Below are 23,663 nucleotides of genomic sequence, written 5' to 3'. Positions count from 1 at the left end.
CATCCGGTTGAAGAGTCCGACTGTTTGTTTGTCTTCAGATACTCTTTAGTTTCGTTTCGTTTTGGTTCTTTAACCTCAAGATGTCCTCCCTTTTGCGACCAAACGCGCCTTTCTTTGGTGCTTTGGGGACAGGTATATTCATTGGTTTAGGTGGAACTATCCTTTACTTGAAAATAACGGGGACCTTTCTCAGGGAGATCCGGCGACTGTCTGCATCCATCAGCGAACTCAAGGCTGAGGTGAAAGAGCTCCGACAGCAGCTGGAAACACAAAAGAAACGTCGCCGGAGTCCGGGATTTTATTCCGTACATGCTAGTAGTGGCGATGATGATGATGAAACGTTTGAAGATGCTTATGGAGGGTACATTCTATGATACTTGTATAGTTTTCCTAGATCTGTCTGCCGAATTCAAGTCGTATCGGTACCAAGTTGTTTCGGTACTCGGTCGTTTCGGTACTTGCGGAAGTTGTTTCGGTACTTGCGGAAGTCGTTTCGGTACTTTGCGAAAGTCGTTTCGGTATTTACAAAAGTAGTTTCGGTACCTGAATATAAGTCTTATTTTCGACCAATAATGAACGTCTTAAGACCATGTTTTGACGATTGTTGTGCTATTTTTACCAAGTATCCTAACTGAACAAAGGGAGAAAACTCTAATAGTCAAACAGAATGAACGTTTACGTTTGTAATATGAATGACTATTCATTACGTTCGAGCTAAACAGAATTGCTTCATTGTTCATGGTTCCTATTATCATCATCTTAAATCCGTCACAATCTACGATTAAAGTCCCTATAAATGTCAGAGGTTTGAAGACATGCGCCATGGCTATTTGATATCTTGTATATAAATTACTAAGTATATCGGGACGTATATAAAACATGTAAGACCAATAAAACAAATTACTAAGTATATCGGGACGTATATATAACATTTAAGAAAACAACCGTGATCACGTTTGAAGTGTGATGTGCATGATTGTATAAACAAATCAGACGGTAAGGTAAACGTTAAATAAACAACCAACAACCAGTTAATTATCATTATTTAATATCACAATGAAATACCGAAACAACTCTTAAAGTACCGAAACGACTCGTTTAGTACCGAAACAACTTTTTGAAAATGCCGAACCGACTTCCGAAAAGTACCGAAACAACTTTTTTTTAAAGTACCGAAACGACCAGGTACCGAAACGACTGTACCCCCTGTCTGCCACATAGCCCGAGTTTCTTTGTCTGGTGTAGGGCCAGAGCACAGGGGCATGGCTATTTTTCAATATAAGACTAGACATGCCCCTGTGGCCAGGGCGCACAAGGCCTACTATATGAACACGTTGAATTCTCCGACACGTTTGGTGTTGCTAAGATCTGGTGCATCATAAAATTGGGCATGATATAACAACTACCTTAAGTTACAAATATGGATGAATGAGATATTTATTTACCTCCAAACACCCATTTAGTCCCATATTGGTGATTTATTCAGGGAGACGATGCAAATAAATACTCGAACAGGAACGCAATGTAGCGAAAAGACCAAATATAATTTTCTTCTTACATTGTTTAAATCAAGAATACTAAGATACTGAGCTTATTGCATCCCAAAGCCTTTTCTATTTAACGCAAAAATGCATTGTAATTGGTAGACTATATAGAAATAGATGTTATTTTTTTTCTTCTTGCTCTATCATACTCTGATAGGGTGATTAGCCCAACTGCGACCTACATAGTTTGCAATATAGTCAATGATCTATATATACAGATGGAATTAAAAACCAACGAGGGATTAAACAGGTGTTTAATGTATAGAAATATCTCGCTTATCAATATATCTAAGTTAGGTGTTATATCATGCCCGATTTTATTTTATCTGCACCAAAATCATAGCGACACCAAACAGTGTCGGAAAAATCCATGTTTTCATATAATATGGTTGTGCTCTCTGGCCCTACACCAGACATGGTAAGATGGCCAGAGATGGCTATCTCGTTCATTGGATCATGATAGCAACCAGATAAATAATCTTGTACATGTTCATTTTTTATATACCGGTAAATTGTTTAATATGTTTGAGATTGGAAATAACACCATGAGTTATGTCATCAGCACAAATGTACTAGGTTATCTATTAGCTTAGGCCAAAATTATGATTATATTTTAAATCAATTGGAAATAACAGATTGAATCAGTAATAAATATAAATAAAAGATATTTATCTATTTTGAATAAATGACACATACATTTCTGCAGGTTTTAAAAGCAAGAAGTCTACATTTTTATAACATTAAGAATTTCCACTGCAGATATAAACTATTGTGTAAAAGTTTAAAGATTGCTTACTCTGGAGAGATTGACCTCAAAAACTTGTTTTTTGCCTTTTTGGGTCATCCAAGAAAAAGTCTCAAGTGACATATTTTAATCGCCTTTTGTCTGTCATTGGGTGTGGTGTAATTTGTCTGTTCCTAAACAATTTTCCACTTCTCAGAAACCCCTGAACCAATTTCACTGAAATTTTTCAGAAACCTTCCATGGCCAAATGACAACTAAAATTGTAAATTATATGGTCTCCACCCCCAGGGGACTGAGGGGCAGGGCCAAAAGAGACAGAAATTTCAGAAATATTCTTCTTATGACCGAAATAAGGTAGAATCAAATACTTTTCATAGATGGAAGGGTCTTTAGGTGCTTTATCCAAATTGTGAATTCCATAACCCTGGTGTCTCAAGTACTAGTTTGCTACGGGAGAGTGGCATATATATAGGGAAATCACATCTTTGACTATCATTTAGTTGATTTCAGTTGGAATTCATTCTAACTTGGTTACCATAATCAGCATGGGATGAGTTTGAGGGTATGCACATTTATGCTCTGACTTCCCCCCCCCCCCCCCCCCCCCCCCCCCCCCCCCCCCCCCCCCCTAGGGGCTGATAGGTGGGGCCAAAAAGGGTAAAATTAACTGAATTATTTCAAAACTCAGGTGACTGTCAAGGCCCATGGGCCTTTTGTTAAATTATACTAAATGTATCACACAAGTATGTCAAGGTAGCAGTCAATCAATAGAAAAATAAATTGAAACTGCATGTGATCTGTTTCATCTGAACTTACCATGATAGTACACAAAATTATAATATCCGATCATTTGTAATTTATCTACATGTATAAGCTCATAATATATATCATGCAAAGAGGAGATCCATTTTCTGTTGTACAGAAGTATTGAGTTATGTAAAAAGAAAATTAAAAAGCAAAAAGAGAGTTTGAAAATGTGAATTACTGACAAAGGAACACAATCCTATTACAATTATTTTTTTGGATAAAAAAATATGAATAAAGGGAGACAATCCACATACAAATTTTCAAGGTGCAGATATCTTGCAATAGGCCCCTGTCTGGTCTAGGTCCACCCATGGCTATTGTAGTTATTTAAAAAAAAAAATGCTTAAATTCCTATTTCATTTTCTTGCAATATATATATTATATGCTTTAAGCCCATGTCATTCATTGACGAAGTTGTATGTATTTGGCCTCTAGATTGCCAATTTACAGTGTACATGTACATGATAAATATGTGTATAATTAGACAGTTTTAGGATTTTCTGTAGTAACTCTTTTTTTTTACCTAACACGGTGGTCGAGTGGTTAAGGTTTCCTGACACTTTATCACTAGCCCTCCACCTCTGGGTCACGAGTTTGAAACCCACGTGTGGCAGTTGCCTGGTACTGACCGTAGGCCAGTGGTTTTTCTGCAGGTACTCCGACTTTCCTCCATCTTTCATCTTAAATGACCCTGGTTGTTAATAGGATGTTAAACAAAATAAACCAAACTTAACCAATCAGTGGACTAACTGTATATTTAGGCTTCAAACACTTGGCTGATTTTATGCAGTATTTTATCCTGTTCTAATGTTAAACTATCAATATGTTCACACAGAATTTTGGTTTTGTGCAGGTCAGGAACTGTTAGTTCGCCAAGTGATCAAGAGTTTGTCGAGTCCTTCAGGGAATTACAAGTGGAGGATATCACACCTGGACAGACAAACAGACAACAGTCCGTCGATGAACAAAAAGTCCAAGTTTACCAGCAAGTGGATCACCTTCTGGATGGGGGAGACGATGACAAACAGAAAGCTTACAGCCTTCTCCTGAAACACAAATCCCAGGTCATTAGAGATTTTATAGAATCAATTCCACAATAATATTCATTCATTATTTCAAAGTACATGAATCTTAAATGATATATTTTTTCGATAATATGCATGAACACTCTAATAATGATTTGAGGCTGTATTTTCCCTATGATGTGGACTTGTTCACTGTAGTAGTTTCTGGATGATGCAGACCTCCACTGGGTCTTTCTAAATGTCCCTATAACGACATTTTCACTGTTGTAGTTTCTGGATGATGTGGACTTCCACTGACATCTTTCTAAGTGTCCCCATAATGACATGTTCACTGTAGTAGTTTCTGGATGATGCAGACCTCCACTGGGCCTTTCTAAGTGTCCCAATAATGACATGTTCACTGTTGTAGTTTCTGGATGATGCAGACCTCCACTGGGCCTTTCTAAGTGTCCCTATAATGACGTTTTCACTAGTTTTCACTGTAGTAGTTTCTGGATGATGCGGACCTCCACTGGACCTTTCTAAGTGTCCCTATAATGACATGTTCACTGTAGTAGTTTCTGGATGATGCAGACCTCCACTGGGCCTTTCTAAGTGTCCCTATAATGACGTTTTCACTAGTTTTCACTGTAGTAGTTTCTGGATGATGCGGACCTCCACTGGACCTTTCTAAGTGTCCCTATAATGACTTGTTCACTGTAGTAGTTTCTAGATGATGCAGACCTCCACTGGGCCTTTCTAAGTGTCCCAATAATGACATGTTCACTGTTGTAGTTTCTGGATGATGCAGACCTCCACTGGGCCTCTCTAAGTTTCCCTATAATGACATGTTCACTGTAGTAGTTTCTGGATGATGCGGACTTCCACTGGGCCTTTCTAAGTGTCTCTATAATGACATGATGCGGACCTCCACTGACATCTTTCTAAGTGTCCCTATAATGACATGTTCACTGTTGTAGTTTCTGGATGATGCAGACCTCCACTGGACCTTTCTAAGTGTCCCTATAATGACATGTTCACTGATGTAGTTTCTGGATGATGCAGACTCCCACTGACATCTTTCTAAGTGTCCTTATAATGAGTTGTTAACTGTAGTAGTTTCTAGATGATGCAGACCTTCACTGGGCCTTTCTAAGTGTCCCTATAATGACATTTTCACTAGTTTTCACTGTAGTAGTTTCTGGATGATGCAGACCTCCACTGACATCTTTCTAAGTGTCCCAATAATGACTTGTTCACTGTTGTAGTTTCTGGATGATGCAGACCTCCACTGGGCCTTTCTAAGTGTCCCTATAATGACATGTTCACTGTTGTAGTTTCTGGATGATGCGGACCTCCACTGGACCTTTCTAAGTGTCCCTATAATGACATGCTCACTGTTGTAGTTTCTGGATGATGCGAACCTCCACTGGGCCTTTCTAAGTGTCCCTATAATGACTTGTTCACTGTAGTAGTTTCTGGATGATGCAGACCTCCACTGGGCCTTTCTAAGTGTCCCTATAATGACATTTTCACTAGTTTTCACTGTAGTAGTTTCTGGATGATGCAGACCTCCACTGGGCCTTTCTAAGTTTCCCTATAATGACATGTTCACTGTAGTAGTTTCTGGATGATGCGGACTTCCACTGGGCCTTTCTAAGTGTCTCTATAATGACATGATGCGGACCTCCACTGACATCTTTCTAAGTGTCCCTATAATGACATGTTCACTGTTGTAGTTTCTGGATGATGCAGACCTCCACTGGACCTTTCTAAGTGTCCCTATAATGACATGTTCACTGATGTAGTTTCTGGATGATGCAGACTCCCACTGACATCTTTCTAAGTGTCCTTATAATGAGTTGTTAACTGTAGTAGTTTCTAGATGATGCAGACCTTCACTGGGCCTTTCTAAGTGTCCCTATAATGACATTTTCACTAGTTTTCACTGTAGTAGTTTCTGGATGATGCAGACCTCCACTGACATCTTTCTAAGTGTCCCAATAATGACTTGTTCACTGTTGTAGTTTCTGGATGATGCAGACCTCCACTGGGCCTTTCTAAGTGTCCCTATAATGACATGTTCACTGTTGTAGTTTCTGGATGATGCGGACCTCCACTGGACCTTTCTAAGTGTCCCTATAATGACATGCTCACTGTTGTAGTTTCTGGATGATGCGAACCTCCACTGGGCCTTTCTAAGTGTCCCTATAATGACTTGTTCACTGTAGTAGTTTCTGGATGATGCAGACCTCCACTGGGCCTTTCTAAGTGTCCCTATAATGACATTTTCACTAGTTTTCACTGTAGTAGTTTCTGGATGATGCAGACCTCCACTGGGCCTTTCTAAGTGTCCCTATAATGACATATTCACTGTAGTAGTTTCTGGATGATGTGGACTTCCACTGGGCCATTTTTTGTGTCCCTATAATGAAATTTTCACTATTCTAGTTTCTGGATGATGCCGACTTCCACTGGCGTCTTTCTAAGTGTACATATCAGGTGTCCCAGATTGAAGGAAGTCTAGGACATGAGGATAAGAAAAAGGAAATGGTGTACAGTGCCAAGGATAGTGCAGCCAAGGCCCTGACACTGAATGAGGATTGTGCTAACGCCCATAAATGGTATGTTAACTTCGATAAAATGGAATTTAGATGTTTTTATTTTAAAATAATATTTGAACACTTTCTTATTGGCTAAAATATTGTCACATGATTCCTGATAACAAATTTAAAAAGGTAAAAAATGGTGGTTGACTAAGTATTTCTGAAATAAAAACTTCGTCCTCAGTCGATATATATTATTTTAAACCATGTATCAACCTCATCAAAAGACTATAATTGTAAAATATATATATATAATAGATTATTTACCTGGTATACACTATCTAAAAACCTTTCATATATAATCTTCACTTATCACATAACTGCCCTGGCCTGCTGCCATGCAATACACGGGGGCCGCGGTGGCCGAGTGGTTAAGGTGTCCCGACACTTTAACACTAGCCCTCCACCTCTGGGTTGCGAGTTTTAAACCTACATGGGGCAGTTGCCAGGTACTGACCGTAGGCCGGTGGTTTTTCTCCGGGTACTCCGGCTTTCCTCCACCTCCAAAACCTGGCACATCCTTAAATGACCCTGGTTGTTAGGACGTTACACAAAAACAAACCAAACAAAATGAAATACACCTAGGTCATCAGTATCAAAAGGCATGATATACTTATGTAAAAACACTATTGTGATCTCATAAAGTATTTATGATATCACAATATATGATGTCACACAGTTGTCTACACATGCCAACCAAGTCTGAATTTGTCTGCCTTATATAGAAATTAACTTGAAAGTTTTCACCTGCATTCTTATGAATATGAGTTATGATATACAGAATAATTAGAATTATTTGTGGCAACATTACATAGAAAAATTAGAGTTATTTGTGACAATGTCCTGTAAATTTATTAAAGTCATTCAATATACTCTATATGACATAGCCATTCAAGTAAGATACTTATTATATGAGTTAGGCCCAGTGTGTGAAAATTCTGACAAAGACCTGGAAATTATCCACATCATTCTATACTTGCAAATGTATGTATTTGGTATCACTCAATACTTCTGATTTTACATCCATAATTTATTGCTAGATCATTTTTTAGGTCGGCCTTTCCTATAACCATGAAACATTTTCTTTTCTGGTGCAGGTTTGCAATTACGGTGGGAAGTATTGGAGATTATGAAGGAACGCAGGAAAAAATAAAAAATGGATATGTGTTCAAGGTTAGTATTATAGAGATTGATGAAGATTATACATAAATATATATTTACTTATCTAAAACAAATTGAACCAATCACAGGCCTTGCCATGTCTGTCATGTACGTTGTGATCCTACATCTTTAGTAGTACAATGTACAAAAATGTATATGTATTTCACAGTGAAATATTATCAAATAAATCATAAACGAAGATTCAAATACATGTTGATTCCCAGGACTGAAATATAGATACTTCTGCAATATTTCTTACATGTATTTAGAATTGTTATTTCCCCCTACTCTTCTAGGAACATATAGAACGAGCCATACAGATTAACCCAGATGATCCTTCTAACCACCACCTGTTGGGGCGCTGGTGTTTCGGGGTATGTAATCACTCATGTTAATTGGTGGTGCTGTATGTAGAACACTTGAATTGCCTCACACCAAGAGAGCTTGGGGTTTATACCTAAATAAGATGTGAAAATGTATAGGGTCACCTGTGCTGTCCCAACATGCTTCTCTCCGATGGAGGTTCTGGTTTGCACCGAGATTTGTACACATCCATCTTGAACATCATGGGTTGATAAAACTTGTTTGTTAATTGATATAAGACAATTATCTTTTATGTAATTTATGTAATTTATCAATCATACTAATCAGGACACTACTACTGCTTGGGATTTCTATCTGGGTCAAAGGTCAAGGTCACTTGCTATAACTTGATTTCAAATGAACCTATCAATCTCAGGCTTCACACACTGTTTCTTCATTAGGATTGCTTGCTAGAAATTCGATTTTGGGTTAAAAGGAGATACCGAACGGATTGAGCGAATGTGTATCATTTAGCGATACCTCGTTTATTTCTGATGTGATGTAACAATACATGGTATTGTGTTTCTGTAATGTATAAGTGGTCCGACAGGTATACATGCTGTCATGGATAGAGAGGAAGGCCGCTGCTGCCCTGTATGCTACCCCACCTACAGCGACTGTTGAAGAGGCCTTACAAAACTTTCTGGAGGTAATATCATTATCTTAAATATTTCTATTGAATGAAACAATATATTCAGATAAATTCAACATTGGTTTCCTTCCCTTGAATAATTCCTTGCCAAAACTGCTTACGTGGGATTCTCAATTCAAAACATTTAATTGGTTATGGACTTTCATTTAGGTGTATAAGTCGTTTTATTGAACTGAACCAGGGATATATTTAAACAATGCAATGGTTTTATATTCAAAAAAATGTTTATATTTAATTGAAATACCAAATGTATAAGAAAAGTGCTACATTTAACAGAGAGTATTGTGACATCACAATTGAAGTGACATCATCATCAAAGCATAACACAAGCTGTTTCTTAAAATGTATTTTAATATACTGTATACCCCATGCACTGTTTATTAATTAACTTACACTCAAGCATATCCTGACTTTGGGTGGAATTGCTCTTTAACTCCAGATGTCACAGTTACTCTATGTATACCCGCCAAGTAAAAACTTCTAGTTCTGTAACAGTATGGCACTTCCTCATTACACAATAGACAGCTGGGATTCAGAATTTCTCATCAATACATTGTTTCTTTATCAGGTTTATGTTGTAATGTGATATATATTTTCCATGATTTCTGACTTTCAGGCTGAAAGACTGAACCCAGGAAAATGGAAAGAAAACATGTTATTTATTGCCAAGGTGAATATCTTTGTTTGGATAAGGAATGATAACATACCTATTTATCACATTTATGAACAATGATTTTATTCTTGTAAAAATAAAAGATAAAATCTAATCTCCTGATTATAATTATATACTGTACAGGCTGAAAGCAAAAGCTGATAGTCCATAGTGTCTGAGTAAATTGTTTTGTAATTGCAGTGCTACCTTCAACAAAGTAACAATGTACAAGCTGTTGTATGGTTGGAAAAGGCTGTCACCATCCCAGTAGTTAGTCAGGATGTAAGTATAGGTCACCTGTCACCATCCCAGTAGTTAGTATAGGTCACCTGTCACCATCCCAGTAGTTAGTATAGGTCACCTGTCACCATCCCAGTAGTTAGTCAGGATGTTAGTATAGGTCACCTGTCACCATTGTAGTTAGTCAGGTTGTAAGTATAGGTCACCTGTCACCATCCCAGTAGTTAGTATACGTCACCTGTCACCATTCCAGTAGTTAGTATAGGTCACCTGTCACCATCCCAGTAGTTAGTATACGTCACCTGTCACCATCCCAGTAGTTAGTCAGGATGTAAGTATAGGTCACCTGTCACCATCCCAGTAGTTAGTATATGTCACCTGTCACCATCCCAGTAGTAAGTATAGGTCACCTGTCACCATCCCAGTAGTTAGTCAGGATGTAAGTATAGGTCACCTGTCACCATCCCAGTAGTTAGTATAGGTCACCTGTCACCATCCCAGGAGTTAGTCAGGATGTAAGTATAGGTCACCTGTCATCATCCCAGTAGTTAGTATAGGTCACCTGTCACCATCCCAGTAGTTAGTATAGGTCACCTGTCACCATCCCAGTAGTAAGTATAGGTCACCTGTCACCATCCCAGTAGTTAGTCAGGATGTAAGTATAGGTCACCTGTCACCATCCCAGTAGTTAGTCAGGATGTAAGTATAGGTCACCTGTCACCATCCCAGTAGTTAGTATAGGTCACCTGTCACCATCCCAGTAGTTAGTCAGGATGTAAGTATAGGTCACCTGTCACCATCCCAGTAGTTAGTATAGGTCACCTGTCACCATCCCAGGAGTTAGTCAGGATGTAAGTATAGGTCACCTGTCATCATCCCAGTAGTTAGTATAGGTCACCTGTCACCATCCCAGTAGTTAGTATAGGTCACCTGTCACCATCCCAGTAGTTAGTATAGGTCACCTGTCACCATCCCAGTAGTAAGTATAGGTCACCTGTCACCATCCCAGTAGTAAGTATAGGTCACCTGTCACCATCCCAGTAGTAAGTATAGGTCACCTGTCACCATCCCAGTAGTTAGTCAGGATGTAAGTATAGGTCACCTGTCACCACCCCAGTAGTTAGTATAGGTCACCTGTCACCATCCCAGTAGTTAGTCAGGTTGTAAGTATAGGCCACCTGTCACCATCCCAGTAGTTAGTCAGGATGTAAGTATAGGTCACCTGTCACTGTCCCAGTAGTTAGTCAGGATGCAAGTATAGGTCACCTGTCACCATCCCAGTAGTTAGTATAGGTCACCTGTCACCATCCAAGTAGTTAGTCAGGATGCAAGTATAGGTCACCTGTCACCATCCCAGTAGTTAGTATAGGTCACCTGTCACCATTCCAGTAGTTAGTATAGGTCACCTGTCACCATCCCAGTAGTTAGTATAGGTCACCTGTCACCATCCCAGTAGTTAGTCAGGATGTAAGTATAGGTCACCTGTCACCATCCCAGTAGTAAGTATAGGTCACCTGTCACCATCCCAGTAGTAAGTATAGGTCACCTGTCACCATCCCAGTAGTTAGTCAGGATGTAAGTATAGGCCACCTGTCACTATCCCAGTAGTTAGTATAGGTCACCTGTCACCATCCCAGTAGTTAGTATAGGTCACCTGTCACCATCCCAGTAGTTAGTCAGGATGTAAGTATAGGTCACCTGTCACTGTCCCAGTAGTTAGTCAGGATGCAAGTATAGGTCACCTGTCACCATCCCAGTAGTTAGTATAGGTCACCTGTCACCATCCCAGTAGTTAGTCAGGATGTAAGTATAGGTCACCTGTCACCATCCCAGTAGTAAGTATACGTCACCTGTCACCATCCCAGTAGTTAGTCAGGATGTAAGTATAGGTCACCTGTCACCATCCCAGTAGTTAGTATATGTCACCTGTCACCATCCCAGTAGTAAGTATAGGTCACCTGTCACCATCCCAGTAGTTAGTCAGGATGTAAGTATAGGTCACCTGTCACCATCCCAGTAGTAAGTATAGGTCACCTGTCACCATCCCAGTAGTTAGTCAGGATGTAAGTATAGGTCACCTGTCACCACCCCAGTAGTTAGTATAGGTCACCTGTCACCATCCCAGTAGTTAGTCAGGTTGTAAGTATAGGCCACCTGTCACCATCCCAGTAGTTAGTCAGGATGTAAGTATAGGTCACCTGTCACTGTCCCAGTAGTTAGTCAGGATGCAAGTATAGGTCACCTGTCACCATCCCAGTAGTTAGTATAGGTCACCTGTCACCATCCAAGTAGTTAGTCAGGATGCAAGTATAGGTCACCTGTCACCATCCCAGTAGTTAGTATAGGTCACCTGTCACCATTCCAGTAGTTAGTATAAGTCACCTGTCACCATCCCAGTAGTTAGTATAGGTCACCTGTCACCATCCCAGTAGTTAGTCAGGATGTAAGTATAGGTCACCTGTCACCATCCCAGTAGTAAGTATAGGTCACCTGTCACCATCCCAGTAGTAAGTATAGGTCACCTGTCACCATCCCAGTAGTTAGTCAGGATGTAAGTATAGGCCACCTGTCACTATCCCAGTAGTTAGTATAGGTCACCTGTCACCATCCCAGTAGTTAGTATAGGTCACCTGTCACCATCCCAGTAGTTAGTCAGGATGTAAGTATAGGTCACCTGTCACTGTCCCAGTAGTTAGTCAGGATGCAAGTATAGGTCACCTGTCACCATCCCAGTAGTTAGTATAGGTCACCTGTCACCATCCCAGTAGTTAGTCAGGATGTAAGTATAGGTCACCTGTCACCATCCCAGTAGTAAGTATAGGTCACCTGTCACTGTCCCAGTAGTTAGTCAGGATGTAAGTATAGGTCACCTGTCACCATCCCAGTAGTAAGTATAGGTCACCTGTCACTGTCCCAGTAGTTAGTCAGGATGTAAGTATAGGTCACCTGTCACCATCCCAGTAGTTAGTCAGGATGTAAGTATAGGTCACCTGTCACCATCCCAGTAGTAAGTATAGGTCACCTGTCACCATCCCAGTAGTTAGTCAGGATGTAAGTATAGGTCACCTGTCACCATCCCAGTAGTTAGTCAGGATGTAAGTATAGGTCACCTGTCACCATCCCAGTAGTTAGTATAGGTCACCTGTCACCATCCCAGTAGTTAGTCAGGATGTAAGTATAGGTCACCTGTCACCATCCCAGTAGTTAGTATAGGTCACCTGTCACCATCCCAGTAGTTAGTATAGGTCACCTGTCACCATCCCAGTAGTAAGTATACGTCACCTGTCACCATCCCAGTAGTTAGTCAGGATGTAAGTATAGGTCACCTGTCACCACCCCAGTAGTTAGTATAGGTCACCTGTCACCATCCCAGTTGTTAGTCAGGTTGTAAGTATAGGCCACCTGTCACCATCCCAGTAGTTAGTCAGGATGTAAGTATAGGTCACCTGTCACTGTCCCAGTAGTTAGTCAGGATGCAAGTATAGGTCACCTGTCACCATCCCAGTAGTTAGTATAGGTCACCTGTCACCATCCAAGTAGTTAGTCAGGATGCAAGTATAGGTCACCTGTCACCATCCCAGTAGTTAGTATAGGTCACCTGTCACCATTCCAGTAGTTAGTATAGGTCACCTGTCACCATCCCAGTAGTTAGTATAGGTCACCTGTCACCATCCCAGTAGTTAGTCAGGATGTAAGTATAGGTCACCTGTCACCATCCCAGTAGTAAGTATAGGTCACCTGTCACCATCCCAGTAGTAAGTATAGGTCACCTGTCACCATCCCAGTAGTTAGTCAGGATGTAAGTATAGGCCACCTGTCACTATCCCAGTAGTTAGTATAGGTCACCTGTCACCATCCCAGTAGTTAGTATAGGTCACCTGTCACCATCCCAGTAGTTAGTCAGGATGTAAGTATAGGTCACCTGTCACTGTCCCAGTAGTTAGTCAGGATGCAAGTATAGGTCACCTGTCACCATCCCAGTAGTTAGTATAGGTCACCTGTCACCATCCCAGTAGTTAGTCAGGATGTAAGTATAGGTCACCTGTCACCATCCCAGTAGTAAGTATAGGTCACCTGTCACTGTCCCAGTAGTTAGTCAGGATGTAAGTATAGGTCACCTGTCACCATCCCAGTAGTAAGTATAGGTCACCTGTCACTGTCCCAGTAGTTAGTCAGGATGTAAGTATAGGTCACCTGTCACCATCCCAGTAGTTAGTCAGGATGTAAGTATAGGTCACCTGTCACCATCCCAGTAGTAAGTATAGGTCACCTGTCACCATCCCAGTAGTTAGTCAGGATGTAAGTATAGGTCACCTGTCACCATCCCAGTAGTTAGTCAGGATGTAAGTATAGGTCACCTGTCACCATCCCAGTTGTTAGTATAGGTCACCTGTCACCATCCCAGTAGTTAGTCAGGATGTAAGTATAGGTCACCTGTCACCATCCCAGTAGTTAGTATAGGTCACCTGTCACCATCCCAGTAGTTAGTATAGGTCACCTGTCACCATCCCAGTAGTAAGTATAGGTCACCTGTCACCATCCCAGTAGTTAGTCAGGATGTAAGTATAGGTCACCTGTCACCATCCCATTAGTTAGTCAGGTTGTAAGTATAGGCCACCTGTCACTATCCCAGTTGTTAGTCAGGATGTAAGTATAGGTCACCTGTCACCATCCCAGTAGTTAGTCAGGATGTAAGTATAGGTCACCTGTCACCATCCCAGTAGTTAGTATATGTCACCTGTCACCATCCCAGTAGTTAGTATAGGTCACCTGTCACCATCCCAGTAGTTAGTATAGGTCACCTGTCACCATCCCAGTAGTAAGTATAGGTCACCTGTCACCACCCCAGTAGTTAGTATAGGTCACCTGTCACCATCCCAGTAGTTAGTCAGGTTGTAAGTATAGGTCACCTGTCACCATCCCAGTAGTTAGTCAGGATGTAAGTATAGGTCACCTGTCACCATCCCAGTAGTTAGTCAGGTTGTAAGTATAGGTCACCTGTCACCATCCCAGTAGTTAGTCAGGATGTAAGTATAGGTCACCTGTCACCATCCCAGTAGTTAGTATAGGTCACCTGTCACCATCCCAGTAGTTAGTCAGGATGTAAGTATAGGTCACCTGTCACCATCCTAGTAGTTAGTATAGGTCACCTGTCACCATCCCAGGAGTTAGTCAGGATGTAAGTATATGTCACCTGTCACCATCCCAGTAGTTAGTATATGTCACCTGTCACCATCCCAGTAGTTAGTATAGGTCACCTGTCACTATCCCAGTAGTTAGTCAGGATGTAAGTATAGGCCACCTGTCACCATCCCAGTAGTTAGTATAGGTCACCTGTCACCATCCCAGTAGTTAGTCAGGATGTAAGTATAGGTCACCTGTCACCATCCCAGTAGTTAGTCAGGATGTAAGTATAGGTCACCTGTCACCATCCCAGTAGTTAGTATAGGTCACCTGTCACCATCCCAGTAGTTAGTATAGGTCACCTGTCACCATCCCAGTAGTTAGTATAGGTCACCTGTCACCATCCCAGGAGTTAGTCAGGATGTAAGTATAGGTCACCTGTCATCATCCCAGTAGTTAGTATAGGTCACCTGTCACCATCCCAGTAGTTAGTATAGGTCACCTGTCACCATCCCAGTAGTTAGTATAGGTCACCTGTCACCATCCCAGTAGTAAGTATAGGTCACCTGTCACCATCCCAGTAGTTAGTCAGGATGTAAGTATAGGTCACCTGTCACCATCCCAGTAGTAAGTATAGGTCACCTGTCACCATCCCAGTAGTTAGTCAGGATGTAAGTATAGGTCACCTGTCACCACCCCAGTAGTTAGTATAGGTCACCTGTCACCATCCCAGTAGTTAGTCAGGTTGTAAGTATAGGCCACCTGTCACCATCCCAGTAGTTAGTATGGGTCACCTGTCACCATCCCAGTAGTTAGTATAGGTCACCTGTCACCATCCCAGTAGTTAGTATAGGTCACCTGTCACCATCCCAGTAGTTAGTCAGGATGTAAGTATAGGTCACCTGTCACCATCCCAGTAGTTAGTCAGGTTGTAAGTATAGGTCACCTGTCACCATCCCAGTAGTTAGTCAGGATGTAAGTATAGGTCACCTGTCACCATCCCAGTAGTTAGTATAGGTCACCTGTCACCATCCCAGTAGTTAGTCAGGATGTAAGTATAGGTCACCTGTCACCATCCTAGTAGTTAGTATAGGTCACCTGTCACCATCCCAGGAGTTAGTCAGGATGTAAGTATATGTCACCTGTCACCATCCCAGTAGTTAGTATATGTCACCTGTCACCATCCCAGTAGTTAGTATAGGTCACCTGTCACTATCCCAGTAGTTAGTCAGGATGTAAGTATAGGCCACCTGTCACCATCCCAGTAGTTAGTATAGGTCACCTGTCACCATCCCAGTAGTTAGTCAGGATGTAAGTATAGGTCACCTGTCACCATCCCAGTAGTTAGTCAGGATGTAAGTATAGGTCACCTGTCACCATCCCAGTAGTTAGTATAGGTCACCTGTCACCATCCCAGTAGTTAGTATAGGTCACCTGTCACCATCCCAGTAGTTAGTATAGGTCACCTGTCACCATCCCAGGAGTTAGTCAGGATGTAAGTATAGGTCACCTGTCATCATCCCAGTAGTTAGTATAGGTCACCTGTCACCATCCCAGTAGTTAGTATAGGTCACCTGTCACCATCCCAGTAGTTAGTATAGGTCACCTGTCACCATCCCAGTAGTAAGTATAGGTCACCTGTCACCATCCCAGTAGTTAGTCAGGATGTAAGTATAGGTCACCTGTCACCATCCCAGTAGTAAGTATAGGTCACCTGTCACCATCCCAGTAGTTAGTCAGGATGTAAGTATAGGTCACCTGTCACCACCCCAGTAGTTAGTATAGGTCACCTGTCACCATCCCAGTAGTTAGTCAGGTTGTAAGTATAGGCCACCTGTCACCATCCCAGTAGTTAGTCAGGATGTAAGTATAGGTCACCTGTCACTGTCCCAGTAGTTAGTCAGGATGCAAGTATAGGTCACCTGTCACCATCCCAGTAGTTAGTATAGGTCACCTGTCACCATCCCTGTAGTTAGTCAGGATGCAAGTATAGGTCACCTGTCACCATCCCAGTAGTTAGTATAGGTCACCTGTCACCATTCCAGTAGTTAGTATAGGTCACCTGTCACCATCCCAGTAGTTAGTATAGGTCACCTGTCACCATCCCAGTAGTTAGTCAGGATGTAAGTATAGGTCACCTGTCACCATCCCAGTAGTAAGTATAGGTCACCTGTCACCATCCCAGTAGTAAGTATAGGTCACCTGTCACCATCCCAGTAGTAAGTATAGGTCACCTGTCACCATCCCAGTAGTTAGTCAGGATGTAAGTATAGGTCACCTGTCACTATCCCAGTAGTAGTAAGTATAGGTCACCTGTCACCATCCCAGTAGTTAGTATAGGTCACCTGTCACCATCCCAGTAGTTAGTCAGGATGTAAGTATAGGTCACTGTCACCCAGTAGTAGTATAGGTCACTGTCACTGTCCAGTAGTTAGTCAGGATGCAAGTATAGGTCACCTGTCACCATCCCAGTAGTAAGTATAGGGTCACCTGTCACTGTCCCAGTAGTTAGTCAGGATGTAAGTATAGGTCACCTGTCACCATCCCAGTAGTTAGTCAGGATGTAAGTATAGGTCACCTGTCACTGTCCCAGTAGTTAGTCAGGATGTAAGTATAGGTCACCTGTCACCATCCCAGTAGTTAGTCAGGATGTAAGTATAGGTCACCTGTCACCATCCCAGTAGTAAGTATAGGTCACCTGTCACCATTCCAGTAGTTAGTCAGGATGTAAGTATAGGCCACCTGTCACTATCCCAGTAGTTAGTATAGGTCACCTGTCACCATCCCAGGAGTTAGTCAGGTTGTAAGTATAGGTCACCTGTCACTGTCCCAGTAGTTAGTCAGGATGTAAGTATAGGTCACCTGTCACCATCCCAGTAGTTAGTCAGGATGTAAGTATAGGCCACCTGTCACCATCCCAGTAGTTAGTATAGGTCACCTGTCACCATCCCAGTAGTTAGTCAGGATGTAAGTATAGGTCACCTGTCACTGTCCCAGTAGTTAGTCAGGATGCAAGTATAGGTCACCTGTCACTGTCCCAGTAGTTAGTCAGGATGTAAGTATAGGTCACCTGTCACCATCCCAGTAGTTAGTATAGGTCACCTGTCACCATCCCAGTAGTTAGTCAGGTTGTAAGTATAGGTCACCTGTCACCATCCTAGTAGTTAGTATACGTCACCTGTCACCATCCCTGTAGTTAGTCAGGATGTAAGTATAGGCCACCTGTCACTATCCCAGTAGTTAGTATAGGTCACCTGTCACCATCCCAGGAGTTAGTCAGGTTGTAAGTATAGGTCACCTGTCACCATCCCAGTAGTTAGTCAGGATGTAAGTATAGGTCACCTGTCACCATCCCAGTAGTTAGTCAGGATGTAAGTATAGGTCACCTGTCACCATCCCAGGAGTTAGTCAGGTTGTAAGTATAGGTCACCTGTCACCATCCCAGTAGTTAGTCAGGATGTAAGTATAGGCCACCTGTCACTATCACAGTAGTTAGTATAGGTCACCTGTCACCATCCCAGGAGTTAGTCAGGTTGTAAGTATAGGTCACCTGTCACCATCCCAGTAGTTAGTCAGGATGTAAGTATAGGTCACCTGTCACCATCCCAGTAGTTATTCAGGATGTAAGTATAGGTCACCTGTCACCATCCCAGGAGTTAGTCAGGTTGTAAGTATAGGTCACCTGTCACCATCCCAGTAGTTAGTCAGGTTGTAAGTATAGGTCACCTGTCACCATCCCAGGAGTTAGTCAGGATGTAAGTATAGGTCACCTGTCACTATCCCAGTAGTTAGTCAGGATGTTAGTATAGGCCACCTGTCACTATCCCAGTAGTTAGTCAGGATGTTAGTATAGGTCACCTGTCACCATTGTAGTTAGTCAGGTTGTAAGTATAGGTCACCTGTCACCATCCCAGTAGTTAGTATAGGTCACCTGTCACCATCCCAGTAGTTAGTCAGGATGTAAGTATAGGTCACCTGTCACCATCCCAGTAGTTAGTATAGGTCACCTGTCACCATCCCAGTAGTTAGTCAGGATGTAAGTATAGGTCACCTGTCACCATCCCAGTAGTTAGTATAGGTCACCTGTCACCATCCCAGTAGTTAGTATAGGTCACCTGTCACCATCCCAGTAGTTAGTCAGGATGTAAGTATAGGCCACCTGTCACTATCCCAGTTGTTAAAGTCACCTTTAATGAAAGATTTTGTTGACCCACTTGCTATATTACAGGACTAATATGGTACTATAGAATAGCATAGCTGACCTAAAATATCCTGCAGAGTTGTACCGAGAGAAACATGTACATGTATATATATCTATATATATGCTTACGCTTTGAACTTACTAGAGTTTGTTTTTTTACCTTTGAACTCTATCTACATGCTACTATGTTTTGACCTTGATCTCTTTGAAAATTGACCTTGGGATATGTTGGACATTGATCCTTTCTTCTATGTATTGTATTTTAGCCTATAACTCTTCATACAAGCTGTTTATATTTTGACCTTGCATTCTCTCTACAGGACAAAGCCTCGCAGACAGAAGTGGAAGCCTTGCTGGCTAAGCACAGGCGATAGTCTGTACAGTCCGCTATATACAGTATTACAGATATGGAATCCAGGGTGTGTCAGATGACAGCAATATTTTCCTTGCTATTTTACAAAATCAAAATGAAAAAAATCATGATATTCTGATTGAAATTTATTCAGGGCTGAAAGTGGCACCTATTTTGGTGGCCATGTCGCCTTAAATTCACCATTTGTAATTAGTTATGGCAACTAGAAAATTTGTTTTGAAAAACAATTCTCTGGTCACAATCTAAAACATGCTTTGTAAAATGACTGCATTTTGCACTACAGAGTTTCAATATATTGTGATTTTATCCAACTGTGATAGAGAAACCAAATTAAATTGTGTGTCAATTTGCAATATGGTTATTATTCACAGATAAAGAGAGTTACAGACAGATGTTATTGTATACTGATCTGAAAAGTTAATTGAAAATATTTTGAAGAAATTAAGACAATTGAGCTGGTCTTGGATTTCACTGATTAGAGGATATTTAAGAAATGAAAATAAAAACTGATTCTCCAATATCTGATATGGAGGTACCTCATTCAGGTCTAAAATCCTGTATTTTATATCCCATATTTTAAAATAAATGCATGATCTTGATTAAAGCCGAGATCATCAGAACTGAGATCTACAAAGAATTTTGTTTCTGTTTAGCCATTGTGATCAAACCATTCTTTCATATGCTCAAATTTGTGTGCAGAGAACATTTCACATTTTCAATGACTTGAATTCCACATTCAAAACATTTGCTCAGAAATTGAATTTGTATATGTACCTGAGCGTGTTAAAACTGAATATTTTGTATTTGTATGATATCAGACATGTCATCCTAGACTACGCAATCAGAAAATAAGACTACAATATAAATGTATTTTATATTGATTGGTATTTAAATAACCAATGTTATGGTATTAAGAACATTTTTCACAGGACACTTTAATTCGTTAACTTTCAAACACCAGATCATTGAAAAGTAGGAATTTTAGAAAATCATACTGCATGCTATGATCAATTTACCCATGATATTTTTTAAGAAATCCTGAAATGCCATGGATACTGAATTTGTAGATAAATCCATTTACTCTAGAATAGCTTATCAAATATAAATATGAAATTGCTTTCTCCAAAATGTGATTTGTTCCTCACCCTTATCGGTTGATTTGATGCCTATGTAACTTTTAAAAGATTTTATCTTTTTTATTATCATCAGTTTGTTACAAAAGTATGATGATGAAATGTTAACTTTGGTTGAATGGGAACAATTATCATCATCAAATCATGTGAAGAAATCTTCAGTGATTCATCAATATTGTAAACTGTGAATTGTAATGAAGTAAGAATAATAACTGTTGTATGTGTTGTGACTCGTTGTTGTATGTAATTACAACTCTCAATTCAAATTGGAAAAGAAGCTCTTTGTTTAAAGTTTGGTTGATAGATTCAAAGATGACAGTTCTAATGCAAATTTTTAAAAGCATTTTGCGTCTCAAACTTATAAGACCTCAAGAAAATGAAATTGGCGAATCAATACTGAAATACCACATGTAAAGTATGAAGCAGTAGGAATTGGAAAAATCCTTTATGTTAAATGTATTATTGATAATATTTCTTACGAAAAGCTCCTTGAAAGTTTAATTTTAGCCTTGAGAAGCTTTGAAATAGTCTTGAATTTGGTTTAGGCAGATTTGTAAGCACCCTGATTTTTGTGTGACAGTTGTGAAAATATATGTAATGAGAAAACAACTTCATTAAATGTTTTAATAGTGAGAACCAGGTATATGTACATTGTATATTTTGTAGTGAAAAACCATGTACATTTTATGTGTTAGCTGTGAGAACCATGTACATTGTATGTGTTTACTGTGAGAACCATGTACATTGTGTGTGTTAGCTGTGAGAACCATGTACATTGTGTGTGTTAGCTGTGAGAACCATGTACATTGTGTCTGTTAGCTGTGAGAACCATGTACATTATATGTGTTAGCTGTGAGAACCATGTACATTGTGTGTGTTAGCTGTGAGAACCATGTACATTGTATATGTTAGCTGTGAGAACCATGTACATTGTATGTTAGCTGTGAGAACCATGTACATTGTATGTTAGCTGTGAGAACCATGTACATCGTCTGTGTTAGCAGTGAGAACCATGTACATTGTATATGTTAGCTGTGAGAACCATGTACATTGTATGTGTTAGCTGTGAGAACCATGTACATTGTGTGTGTTAGCAGTGAGAGCCATGTACATTGTATGTGTTAGCTGTGAGAACCATGTACATTGTATGTGTTAGCAGTGAGAGCCATGTACATCGTCTGTGTTAGCTGTGAGAACCATGTACATTGTGTGTGTTAGCTGTGAGAACCATGTACATTGTGTGTGTTAGCAGTGAGAACCATGTACATTGTATATGTTAGCTGTGAGAACCATGTACATTGTATGTGTTAGCTGTGAGAACCATGTACATTGTATATGTTAGCAGTGAGAACCATGTTAATTGTCTGTGTTAGCAGTGAGAACCATGTACATTGTGTGTGTTAGCTGTGAGAACCATGTACATTGTATATGTTAGCAGTGAGAACCATGTACATTGTGTGTGTTAGCAGTGAGAACCATGTACATTGTGTCTGTTAGCTGTGAGAACCATGTACATTATATGTGTTAGCTGTGAGAACCATGTACATTGTGTGTGTTAGCTGTGAGAACCATGTACATTGTATATGTTAGCAGTGAGAACCATGTACATTGTATATGTTAGCAGTGAGAACCATGTACATTGTATCCGTTACCTGTGTTGTAAGAATCTGCAAGTTCATTCTTGTTATAAGTGAAAACCTATCAAGTCTTTGATAATTTACAAAATTTTGACTCAATTTTTAATGCTCTGATTTGATGGCCGTTATGATACGGCATTGATGAAGTTTTATATATTTTATTGTTTCCTTTTAAAATATATGTTAGTTTTTATCATGTTTTGTGAAATTAATATCAAGTATTTAACTCCGTGTGATAGACACAATAAAATGAATTCCATACAAGATGATTCATATGCTCTGCCATAGTATTAGTAATGTATCAATCCAATATTTGAAATTCCAATTTAAACCTATTTCTCCATGAACGAACAAAATAACATTTTCTTGAAGAATACTCTTAAGATGTGTCAGTCACAGGAGAATGACTTGTTATTGTTATGTTAAGTAAAGAACAAAATATACAACATTTAATGAAATAGCAGGCACATCAATAATTATCAAATATGTCTTTGTTTAAATGATGTATACCAAGTATATTGTTCGTAAGATGTAATTTCAAATTAAAGCATCTTCACAGCAGAGAAAAAAAATCTTTCAATGTTGAAAACAGATTTTGTAGTACAGTGTAGTTTTATATAGCTAGTTGAGATAGACTTAACATCTTTATAAATAAAAGATATATTGTAAATATCTAAAGCAATATGAAATTTTTTAACTGTAGGATCAGATATAAATTAGATTCATGTAGTAATTCTGGGGTAAATGCATGTGGCTGGCTCAACGTTAATCTCTTGACACGACAAACCAACAATGTATTATATATGTAAGAAATGTGCCATGTCTAGCCTAGATCCTCTGATGTCTCCATTGTTTTGAACAGTGACTTGTATGAAGTCTGTGATGAAAGATTGTGGATATTGTTGAACTGTTTATCAAAAGATTAAAAACCTGTTGAAAATCTATTGGATCTGTGTTGCATCATTTGCTTATACATACACTGTAATTGTAATACTTATAACCAAGGGGAGATAATTTGTATATTTTGTATATTTTTTTTTTTTCACTGATGTAAAATTTCAGCTGGTAAAAGATAACATAATGATTTCTTCTCATTAGTCTCAAAATAGATCTACAGTCAAACTTTCATTATCTCAAACTGTAATAATTCAAAACTTTATTACAACTTCAGTAAACACAAATTCAGTTTTAACGTTTGAAATCATATAGAATGTACTCTGTAAACTTGAATACTGAAAGTGCTTTCATGGCCTAACTGACTTTGAGATAAAGTTTTACTGTATGTACCAATGGAAATATATGTAATACTTTGAAAAAGATATACAAAATACGAAATAGCAATAACAAGTATTGTTAAGGATGGACCACAGACGATGGGCGATTTACACAACTCACCATCATCAGATGGGCTATATATACAC

The 23,663-nt window shown here is 39.8% G+C and overlaps 1 protein-coding gene across 1 annotated transcript; it reads left to right on the top strand.

Annotated features, from left to right (window-relative positions):
* On the top strand, positions 1-23,184 carry LOC117323369 (regulator of microtubule dynamics protein 1-like). The gene is made up of 9 exons (XM_033878546.1): positions 1-361; positions 3,950-4,160; positions 6,552-6,724; positions 7,804-7,879; positions 8,164-8,241; positions 8,781-8,879; positions 9,499-9,552; positions 9,736-9,816; positions 19,420-23,184. Exons 1-9 carry the CDS (start codon positions 81-83, stop codon positions 19,471-19,473), a joined length of 1,107 nt encoding a protein of 368 aa, XP_033734437.1. The 5' UTR covers positions 1-80; the 3' UTR covers positions 19,474-23,184.
* The last annotated feature ends 479 nt before the right edge of the window (positions 23,185-23,663 follow it).

This window comes from Pecten maximus, chromosome 3 (genome assembly GCF_902652985.1).
Source record: "Pecten maximus chromosome 3, xPecMax1.1, whole genome shotgun sequence".
In the NCBI taxonomy this organism is placed as follows: domain Eukaryota; kingdom Metazoa; phylum Mollusca; class Bivalvia; order Pectinida; family Pectinidae; genus Pecten; species Pecten maximus.
This window is presented reverse-complemented; position numbering and strand designations above follow the sequence as displayed.

Excerpts from the sequence above, each read along its gene's own strand:
- LOC117323369 (XM_033878546.1), top strand. The coding sequence starts at position 81 with ATGTCCTCCCTTTTGCGACCAAACGCGCCTTTCTTTGGTGCTTTGGGG. Across the intron at positions 6,725-7,803 it reads TGTGCTAACGCCCATAAATG|GTTTGCAATTACGGTGGGAA; the intron begins GTATGTTAACTT and ends TTTCTGGTGCAG. Across the intron at positions 8,242-8,780 it reads TGGGGCGCTGGTGTTTCGGG|GTATACATGCTGTCATGGAT; the intron begins GTATGTAATCAC and ends GTGGTCCGACAG.